The 11,312-nt window shown below is 41.4% G+C and overlaps 1 protein-coding gene across 1 annotated transcript in view; it reads left to right on the top strand.

Annotated features, from left to right (window-relative positions):
- Nucleotides 1-409: 409 nt before the first annotated feature.
- SALL3 (spalt like transcription factor 3) overlaps nucleotides 410-11,312 on the top strand; it is a 19,872-nt gene continuing 8,969 nt past the window's right edge. The window contains exon 1 of the mRNA XM_075495611.1: nucleotides 410-621. Within this exon, the coding sequence (XP_075351726.1) occupies nucleotides 543-621 (79 nt within the window). The 5' untranslated portion in view covers nucleotides 410-542. The remainder of the gene's footprint in view (nucleotides 622-11,312) is intronic.

The raw sequence follows: 11,312 nt of genomic DNA, 5'->3' as shown, positions 1-11,312 counted from the left end.
GCCGCTGCTGTCGCCGCCGCGGCCGGTGCCTCTCGCAGGCGGCGCTGCCGGTGCCGGGGAGACGCATCATTTGGCGGAGCAAAGCGGCTAATTGCGGAGCCCCGTCCTTCATTTACATATGCAGCCTGAGTCCGCTGGAGCCGCGCCAATCCGCGCTCGCCCCCAGCACCATTAATCGCCATGCATTATTCACAATCATAATTACAGAGCTCCATGCGCGCTCCGCGCAGCCGCCCCAGCCCGCCGCGCACACCCCACCATACCGCGCACACCCCGCCCGGCTAATCCCCACTCGCTCACCCGCTCACCCGCTCACTCCCAGTTTGGTTGGCTGGTTAGCGTTGCCTTTTTTTTTTTTTTTTTGGTTGGTTGCCTTTTCTGTTGTTGTTTGGTTGGTTTGTTTTGCAACTCGACTTTTTATTTGCGAACAGTTATTTCCATCCCCCAGCCCCCTTCCCTCGTTCCCAGTTCCTCCCCCCTTTCCACCTCCACGTCGCTGATGCCTCTGCAAAAAGCAGAGTCAAGACGGCGCAGTTAGCAGCATGTCTCGTCGAAAGCAAGCGAAACCCCAGCATCTCAAATCGGACGAAGAGCTGCAAGCGGAGGTAGTTTCTGAGCACGGTAAGGGCTCCTGGCGCCTCTTTCGCCTTCTCTCTCCTTTTGTGAGGGTGTTTCGGATGGAGATAGGTGGATTTATGGTGATGGTGAACATGGGAGCGCAATTACTCTGCAGCGGGAGAATGGGAATTAGAGCAGCTGAGGGAAGAGGCAGTGGAACTGAGAAGTTAGCAGTTTAGCCAAGTTTCTGCAGCCCACCCCCTGGCTAACCATCCTTCTCAGCAGCTCCCTCCCGACCTCCCGAGCGCTTTTATCGCGGCTGGGCTCGGCGGCGGGGCTCGGCCCTCCCTCCCCACTCACCCGGGCTCGGGCAGCTGCATGAGCGGGCACCCCGGAGCAGCGCCTGTCTCCTCCTCCTCTCCGCTGCGTTCCCTCTCTCCAATTTTTCGGGTACCCTTTTTTTCTCGCGCCCCCCCCCCCGCTCCCCCCCCGGGGGTTTCGGAGCGGGCAGGAGCCATGTTCCCCTCGCCCTGCCGGCAGGAAAGTTGGGGCGGCCGGAGCCGGGGTGCCCTGCCTGGGGCTGCGGGCTCTGGCGGTCCCGCGGCCCGGGGGCTGCCGGGCCCCGGGGCGCGCCCCCGGGGCAGCCCCAGCGCGGCCGGTGCTAGGGGCTCCCCCCCGCCGCCCCGGGCCGCCCGGCGCAGGCTGCGAGGGTAGGCGCGTTTCTGGGCAGCCCGCTTGGGCTTTGGGCTGCCCCGGCCGCTCCCCCCCGTTTGCCCCGGCAGCCGCCGGGGGAGTGGGGGGACCGTCGCTCGGCGGCGGGCAGGGGACCCCGGCAGGAGCGGGCAGGGCCGCTCGGGTGCGCGGGGGCAGCGGAGTGGTTTTCATTATTTCCGAGAAAGTAGAGCCGCAGCTTTTCGCCCCCCCCCCCCCCCCCCCCCCCCGCGCTGCCTTCCCCCCTTCTCCTCCTGGCTCTGCTGCGACTGTAACTATTATCAGTGGTAGGTGACACGGAGTGCCACCACCACCACTAGCCCCTGTCGCGCCGGCTGCAGGCAGTGGGAAAGGGTTATTTTCTCGCCCATCCGCCATTCTTCGCTCCCTCCCCACACGCAGACACACGCACACTTGCCTTTATGCATCTGGGCTGCCCAGGCTGCTAGTGAACAAGTGTCCAAAGCTGGAAAGATTTGGGCTGTAATAACTCCTTATTTCCACTTTGCTGTATTTTTTTTTAGAGAAGAGGGCTGCGGGGTTTTTTTCTTTCTTTTTAATTTTTTTTTCTTTAGTTTTCATTTCCTTAGTAGTCCTTGGCATTGCAGCGTGCAAAGGCATGCCACAGCCCATACTCACTTTTCCTGGGCTAAGTTGAGAGCTTCCACTTGAAAGTTTTTCTTTTCCTCTTTGCATAGAGCACACTGCTGGCTTAGTTCCTCGCATAAACAAGTGGGAGCCCCAATGTTTTCTGCTTTCTGTGTGGGCCCCTTGCTCCACGGTTTTATCCCACCTCTCCCTCCCTTCGAAAAGAAAAAAAGTCATTCTCCTGCTTCGAAACTATAATGACTTTTAAGTTGCATCTGTGGGGAAAGAAAGGCAGCAAAGTTGAAGCCTGAGGAGGATTTTTACTATTGTATCTGAACTTTACAGCCCTGAAGCTTAAGGCAGCGTGAATCCACTCATCAGGTTAAAACATCTGTCAGACTGGCAAATCGTTAAGCCTCCTGCTCCTTCCCAGGGTATTTGGGGAGCCAGGGAGTGAGTCCCACACTGTCCAGAGCTGCTAAGGGGGGTACTGCCACTGCTCCAGGAAGACCCACTTGGGTGTTGACAATAACAGACACACAGAGAAATGCTTCCTTCAGTCACCGCGGAGGAGCAAAGCAGTGCATTTTCAAAATTTAATTTTCTTCCTTAGGAAACAGTGGTTGTGTAAAATAAATTCATACAGGCAAGCAGATGAGAATTAGTATTTTATTATGTAAACAAGATTTGTTGAGCCCAGTCTCTCTTGGGGTGGGTTCTAGGTCTAAGAATTTATCACTAGCATTATAAACTTTTACATGCTCTGAATCCATTTCAATACAGAAAAATAAAACCCCACTACTTCATTATGACACTCCTGGTGAGTTAATAAATTGAAAAAAATTGTTAAACTAGGTTTTTGTTTTGTTTTGTGAATCTTATCTATGTAGCCATGTCACCCGAGATTAGAACAAGAGATATGCTAAAAAGAAACGCTTGCATATGGTGGGTAGATTAAGGACAAAGAATCTTTTTGTCATGGAAATGTTTTTTTTTTCCCCCCTTTTTTGGGGGGTTTTGTTTTGTTTACTTCATCACATAGAATTTCTCACACTTGGTTTGTTTTGTATTGCCCTCAATGACTACATGATCAAATGAATGGATTTATTTCTGCCGAATGAGAAAGACAGTCTTTCCATCAAAAGGACTACATTGCATCCCAGTGAGGAATTTTAAAGCGTTATTATTGTGGTCGCTGAATAGCACAAAATCGGCTTTCACAGCAGCCCTAAAATGCAACAACGTAAATACTTCTCAGCCTTAGAAGGCTGTTATCAAAATGTGCTATGTTTCCTTTTATTAAAACATATTTTAAATAATAGAGTGAAACCCTTCATGGTTAACAATTAACAAGCTAAAGTAGTGCTGTTGGTTTTGCACTTTCATTTGAGAAATGTGAACAAGGTGGAGACAGGATACACGAGTAGAGGGCTATCTAGTGCACATTAGTGTAATGTAAATCATTTACACGTTATATTAGGAAGCCTAATGATTGCTATACTGAAAGCAATTTTATAGGCCAGATATAATGAGCACTCCAAATCTCATGAATTAAAACACTTATTGTCAAGTCAGTGTTCTTCGTTTCTGTTCACAGCTGTAATCAAGATATTGCTACAGTTCCTGAGCATATTTTGCAACAGGCCAAAAATAGTTTGCGCAGTGCAAGAATATTTGTCGTTGTTAGAAGGCAAACTGTTTAAGCAGTATTATTTGATACATGTAGCCTTTTCACTAATTTGGCTGTTTATCTTCAAAGGTGGGAGTTGTTGTTAGCACAAGATTAAGCAAATGAAGCTTTCTATTTATTTAATGAAATAATCTTTAATATCACCTCAAAATAGATCTTATTAAGTGAAGCATTTAAAGATGAATGTCCCATAAACGTAATCCTTAGAGTGAAGGAACATTCACAGTAGCAGAGAGAAGCCTGGCAGTTTGGGGAGCAGAATGGAAGATAAACATTAGGCCAGATTTTAAGTTGCCACCATAACTTTCATGGTAACGTTACCACAGAAGTTTTAGAATCAGAACAAATGATTTTATAGCCAGCTTGGGTTACAGCATAACACGATTGCATTCAAACAAGGCAATGTCGTGATGAAGAGAAACTGTTGGAAATCTGAAGATAATTAGCAATGTCATCAACTACAGATTTACACTCAAAATAGTTTGAAATTATTTGTCAAAAGTGAAATGCTAAAAATATATTTTTAAATAATTTTGAAAGGAAGTGTTAACAAACAGCTGGTGATGATATATTACTTGAATAATTGCACTATAGAAGAGTGAACAAAAGATAGCTATTAAAAAAACACTTGAGGTTACTAAATAGAAGATATGATGGAAATAATTTAAAAGCAGCAGCAGAAGGACTCAGATGACTGCCGGTAGAATACAATAATCTCAGTTTCTCAGTAAATGTAAAGCATTGTAATAGCTGGAATTACATTTCTAATATACTTGCCTAATTCAACAGATTACAAACGAATCAGAATTATAGATACAATGCACATGCTTCAACTCCGATTAATTTTTATATTAAACCGTGGATATAGCATTTGTATTTTTAAAGTAGGGATAATAAAAAGGGTTTTTGTAATGCTGAAAAGTGATTCTTAAAGTGTGCAAGTGGTGTTCTGGTAAGGGTGACGACAAATGATGCTTTGGACTTTTTCATGCGAAGTTTCTGGCAAAGATGTATCATTGTTTAGTCTGAGGTGGAAGGGATACCTTGTAGTGAACTGTGTAATAACAGTTTTCTAATGTGCCTTCTGCAATCATTTTTTTAAATATTGGACCTGTTTTTCCCCCCACTCTTCAATCCATGTAACATAGTCTAAACTAATAGATCTTTTTCATCCTGGTAAAGTGGGATTGGGCTGTGCAGTTTTGAGCAGTTCGTGACTGCACTCGGTATTCTTCTGGAGTATGTGCACAGACATACATGCTCCGCTGCAGCAATGACACAGTTCGCTATGGAGCAGCCAGCTTCATGTGAGCGTGTTCACTCCGTCTGCATATACAGAGGGTAAAAACACATTTTGGAGGGACATTCCTAAGTACAAAATAGAGGTTATTCCACATCGCTTAGACACTATTGCCTTTAAAACTTGAGAAGTCACAAGCAGCTGTCAGTAAACGTACAACTTAGGTGATTTTCAAAATGTTTGTTCTGAGGCAACTGTAAGAGAAGGCTTTTTGTTTTGAAAAATAAAGACCAAATAAGTATTGCTATAAATTGTCCCTTTGATAAGAAAATGTAATTGAAACTTTATATAAATAGTTCTGCTATTATGGTAGAGGCTTAACATTCAAACTATGTAACATCTGTATTTGTATAATTTTTAAAATATTCTGTTTTGAACTGTATTAGCAATAGGAAAATATTTGGAATAAATAGGAAACTACAACAATCAGCCAATCTGCTGATGTATGTATAACAATGAAAGAAGACAAAACTGGGTCAGATTTTATCTGGTGGTGCTGATCTTGAGCAATTCTTACCATTTCCTGAGGTGGACATTAAGGCTCTTTTTTCGGAGTGGGAGGGAGGAAATTTTGAAAGGTGTTGGTTTAAATTCTGTGTAATTAAGCTATTAATATGCATACATTTAGCTGTTGAAAATTACTTCTCCTTGCCTAAGAAAGAGGAAGTGCTACAATTCAAAAAATGGGTGGCATTTTAAAAAAAGAATAAAAATAAACAAATTAATAACGAGTATTAGGGCCATTTCTGAAAAATAGTTTGAGTCCTGGGAAGATTTTCTGGATATCTTTCCTTCATTTGATTTGTTGACTGCCAAGCCAGGACAAGCATATCTTTTGACTATCCATCAGTCAGGACATGAGTCAATCACTTTTGCTGATAATAAACCAGGTCTGGCATGACATTAAAATAGTTAAGTACTGACACATTTTCCAAAATAAATAATGTAAAAATAATTTGTTTTGTAATACTGCATTTGTAAAATGAGAGTAATTTGCTGTATTTTTTTCAGAGGAAGAATGAGTAAATCTAGTTCCAGCAGTAAATTTTTATTGAATTGTACATTTCGATGTAAAGGGCCAAAATCCTGTTTCCTTTACTCTCTTAAAATTTCCCACTAAATGTAGTGAAGGTTTTCCATTAATAAAAAGAAGGGAATTTAGGCCAAAATATACTTTTAGGAGCTGATTCAGTTATAGTGCTGTTGGATATAGAGTACATTCCTTCTTATCAAGGAAAGCCCCTTCAAAACTGGGAAAGCCAGAAAAGTAATTGTTTAAAAGGGTGATAGAAAACCATAATGAAACACATTAAAAAAATGTGTTTAAGTTGAAAAGTGAAAAGATAGTGGACTAAAGAGTGGGGTCTTTAGTATTTCCTTGCTGTAGTTAGGGTACACAAAGTGAGCACACTTGAAGCTAAATCTTTAAAAAGAGCCCTTCTGAAACTCTTATTGCCAATCTCTAATACTGGTTTTCTCCCCTCCTGCTTTCACCTCTCGCCCCCAAAATTTTGACCCTATCACTGATTGTAAAAGAAACACCACACAATTTCCAAACTTTTGACACAGAGAACTAGGCACACGGAAATATTTGGGAAGGCTGTTGACCTCCTCCAGAAGCCGCCAGCCGGCCGGCCAGGATGGGTGCGTGGGGCATGGGTGTGGGAGGCACAGGTGGGTGCTGTGTGTGTGGGTGCTGCCCTGTGCGGTCGCGCAGCAGGCTGCTCCAGGAGCTCAGCCGGGGAGAAGGTGGGATTGCAGAGTGCCAGAAAGCTTCCCCAGGACTCTCCTGAGGGTGGGTAGTTAGAAGTGCTTTGACAAGGCTTGCTGATTTAACCTTTGCCTGCTTTGCCCTGCCAGGGGTGGCCACTAGATGTCAAGCTCATAATACAATTAGTACATCTGTGCAGTTGACCTTGGCAGCATGGCTTACCACTGTTCTCTTAAGTGTTAACACTGAATTTGAGTGTTAACTAGAGATCCCTCTGAGTTTGCTGCATGCTGTACAGCTTATCAAATGCCCATCTAGTTCAGCACAAGTGTTTACAGTTCTTCAAGAAAGAAAAAGGTTTCCTTTTGTGAAGCCCAGCATCTTGAGCTGCTTAATTAACCCTGCAGGTGCCGCAATATTTTTGTTTCAGTTAATCAAAACCAACTCACTGTTCAGTGTTTCAGGAGATCCCTTCTCCTGGTGCCATTTGATAATTTTATTTTATGATTTTGTTGATGCAGTAATGTTGCCAAAGCTGGAAATGATGAAAGCTAACGAATTTGTTTAGATCTTTATGTGCTTTGCTATCCTGTGCAATACCGCAGTATACGGAATGGTAAATGAGCAAAATGACTGAGCTGCACAACTGGCATCAAATCACTTCGGGTTTGCTCTTTCAAGCACTCCTGCATGTGAGTAATTTTACTCAAAGGAGTAGTGCCATTGAGTCCAGTACTTGTAAGTTCAGTTTTGAGATGCTTAGGAGATGCAAGATTGGGTCCCCACATTGGTTTCTCTTATTGTGAGCCTCCAAACACAAATTTGTCAGCATTTCTGTGGTTGTTCAGAGAGTGACTGGCTTCATTCTGCAGGGTGTTAGAGTTACGGACTTCAAGATGTAGTTAATGATACACTTTTCAAAATAGGAAAGCTATGCAGAATCTAGTGGTCTGCTTCTTTCTTCTCATTTATTTGTTTTCTTTTGTTTTTTCAATGTCTTTTTCGTATCAGCTACGTTAGAACTATCGACTTCAATTTTTTTTAGGATTCCAAATAAAACTTGATGTGTTCTAAATAAATTTAGTTCCTACAAACATCAGCATATTTGTACACAAGTTCTACACAACCTGAAATTAATGTATACATGCCATAACAGCCAACTGAATAGCTGTTTATATGATTTTGAAAACCATAACGCAGGTCTTATTTAATACAATATCTTGCGCAAACATTCCAAACAATTTGTGAAGCTTGCATCTGTTCCACATCTGCATACACATAGAAAGGCGCCAGTGTTTGAGATAACGAAGTGCTTCACTGCACAGATTAGAAACTGCAAATGTTTTAAACAGAATACAGTTAGTGCCTGTGCCACAGGTGGCTGTTACTTAACAAATTCTGAGATTTAGGCTACTGAATAGATAAAACCGAGTGTGCCAGGTCAGTACTGGGTTTTGCATAGCAAGAGTGCCCTCCACTGTTCAAATCCATATTAACAGCTTTTGTGGTCTGAGAGAAAGGACAGAAAATTTTTCTATTGAGCATGGAATTTCTTCTACATTGTTAAACACAGTAGGGGTCTCTATTTGTCTCCTCCTGTTTCACAGCTTGGGCTCAGTATGTGATAATTCATCTTTCTTTATGGGATTCAAAGCTATCATAAAGAGTTAAAAAGAATTAATTTGCAAGAAAATAAACGTGTTCTAACAATTTAAGAAAACTTTCTTTAAAAGCTCCATCAATTGTAAGAGATGATAAAGCTAAGGAAAAAGTAATACAGTTCTTCTCAAGGATCAATAACGTTGTTACAAGGCTACTGTTTGCAAATGAATATAATTTTGGAAACAAATTTATGGGTTTTTTTAATATATTTTGTTACTTTATTTAAATTGTGCTTGGGGAAAAATAAGTTTGTGCATTTGCATGATAGGAGTAGTAAATAATTGTCCTGTATTGGTCCGCTATGCTCAGAGTTTTATTTATAATATTGCTTGTTTAAATATACAAAAATGCTGTGAGCTGCACTTTGAAATGATTATTGGATTTGCATGTGAAAGCATTTTATACATCTGTCTTCATAGTTAGCAGACATTTTATCTTTAGCTGATGTTAACAAATGCAGTTTTTTCTGAAATTTCTTCACTGTTCGTACGCTGCTTCTCAGTGAAAGATCAGTGGGCTTTTTTTGTTCCTGAAAGAAATTCCTATATTTAGAAAATATTAATTGTCTCGATTATGCAGCCTTGAATGTAGAAATAATACTAATTCATACAACACTGTTCCATGCTTTCACTTGTATAATTGCATATAGTCTAAAAAGAAGCTTCAGAAAATATTTTACTCACACATTTGTTGGATTCCTTTACAAGACACTTTTGTTTGAATGCTTGAGGAAGGTATAAGCAATTTGAAATAGATGAAAGCCTAGCAAATGTTACCTGTTATCTCTTACCTGATTTTATCCAAGTGACTTATGAATCATACATAATTCGAGGATTCTATGATACAGAGTAACAAAATATAACAAAATACTGCATTGTCAGAGAATATTTGATTGTAATAGTCCTTATTTAATATAATTGAAAAGGTGCTTTTCAGGTCATTTGCATGTACAGAACTAGAAGTGATTTAAGTTGAGACAAAATGAAAAGATTCTGGAGCAAAGATGAAATACAGTGGAGTCGGCTGGGGCTTTTTCCAGACTGGAAGCAGTTAGTCCTAAGAAAGGGGTCATTTAATAAACAGGATATGTTTTCAGAATTAACCTGTCTAGAATGTGATGTTTAATTTCAGTCTCTTTCACAAAAGTAGATGGCAGCATATTTGAAGCATCCATTCATTGTATTTTCCCTTGCACATCATGCAAGAGGCTTTCCTCTCACACCGAGCAGAAAGATATCTGCCTGCAATAAAAATTCAGAACTAGTAAAGCCAGGTTTACAAATCCTGCGTGCGTGTAGACAGAAGCTGTGGCAATTTTTTCTCAACTCTACACATTTTCTGACAGTGACTGAAGGACCCACGGCACCCTTTCAGCCCTCTCGCTTCCTCTCGGATGGCGAGAAAGCAGGCCAACACCATTCTCCTGGCAGCCATGCATTGCTCCAGCCTGCAAAGTGTTTGGTGGGTACACTTAGTGAGGGTGGCAGGGCAAAGCCTCTCAGCATCTACCCCTTGTACCCCCCTCACTGAGTCAGCAGGGCACCTGAGTGGCTTCAGGTATCACCATCCCAAAGTGACTTTCTCAAAATACCTTCGTCTGGATTTCTGCGGGCTAATTTTAGGGCCAGACCCCAGTGATGCAAAGTGGCAGCTCTCTGCTGGAGCCACGGCAGCTCTGCGGGTTGGTACCCGCTTAGGAGCTCGCTCCGGGTACCGTTTGAGAGATGTTGCCTGCAATTTTTCACCTGTTTTTGTAGGATAAGCTTTATGTGCTGTAATTCATCTTGCATCCCGTAGCAGCTTCAGATTAGTCTGTTAGCTGTTAGACTGCTAATGAGAAAAAGAAAATAACTGAGAGGTTATTAGTGGCTGAGATCCCGACTGCTTGACAAAACTCCCATTCAACACCTTTTGCGTAACTAAGAACTGCAAAATTCAACCCATGCCTATAAGATTAAGCAAGTGCTCGATTAATTCCCCCAAAGTCCTTGAAAATTTTTACTGCACCACATCCTCACTGTAATAATAAAAATGATTGTTTCTCTTCAGGAAAAATAAAAAGAAAAAAGATTAAATTCTTCAGTACTTAATGGATTTAATCACTTTGTAATAAGTCAGAAAATGAAAGCAAACTATAAAACATAAGGAAACATGGAAAAATGCTATGTTTTCCTGTAATAGGTATCTGCTGTAACTAAAAACAAAAATTAATTTTTAGCTTAATATTTTAACATTTAAAATTTTTAATAATCTGGAGTAATAATAAAATTATGGTATTGCTTTCTGTCATTCATAAAGTGATCAAGTTTTAACAAACAACAAAAATATCCTTTCATGTGGAGGCATGTGCTTTTAAGCTTTATTCCCTGTTGAAGTCGGTGAGGACTTACACTTCAAAAGCAACAATAAATACAGTACCTTAGTGCTTTAGTATTTCAGTACTACTGAAAGGGATGTTAAAGACCTCATTTGTGAAACACTGGGGCAATGTCCATTTCTCCAATACACAGGTATTAAAAATATTTATCCATTGTTATTTTCAGTCTTGCTTTTTTCCACCCTGGCGTGCTTGTTTGGGGCAAGACCACAAAGACTGCTGTTTGCATGACTAGTTCATACTCTTTCAATCCCAGTAATTTCAGTGGTGTTTCTAATGTGAGTAAAGGCTTCTCATTTGAGTAGGAGTTGTTGGATTGAGCCCATAGTCTGTCATTTTATTAAGCGTCTTAGTAGCCTCAGTGTGCTGTGCAGGGAATGTACCATCATCTATGGCAAAGCAGCCTTTACTTTGGTGCCATCTGTGTCACCTGCTTGCTTACCAGTTCAAGAAAGTGAAGCTTTGAGAGAGATTTAACTTGTTTGATTTCTTAAGAAATGCCAGAATAATTTATCCTAAATGGAAAATACTGTGGTGAGGTTCTTTGTATGTCTACCTTGAAGTTGATTTGGGGGAAAAAAACCCCTAACAACTCTCTAGCATTATTCTCTAAAATATTTTTCAAAAGCATTCCTTGAATATTTCAAGACGAGTGAGATGAATGTACTTCGATTGGTCATTTGAAAAGTATTCTCACTATTTTTAAGGCTTGAGA

Source organism: Mycteria americana, chromosome 2, assembly GCF_035582795.1.
Source record: "Mycteria americana isolate JAX WOST 10 ecotype Jacksonville Zoo and Gardens chromosome 2, USCA_MyAme_1.0, whole genome shotgun sequence".
Taxonomy (NCBI): Eukaryota; Metazoa; Chordata; class Aves; order Ciconiiformes; family Ciconiidae; genus Mycteria; species Mycteria americana.
The sequence above is the reverse complement of the archived record's forward strand: the minus strand, read 5'-3'. Positions and strand labels throughout refer to the sequence as shown.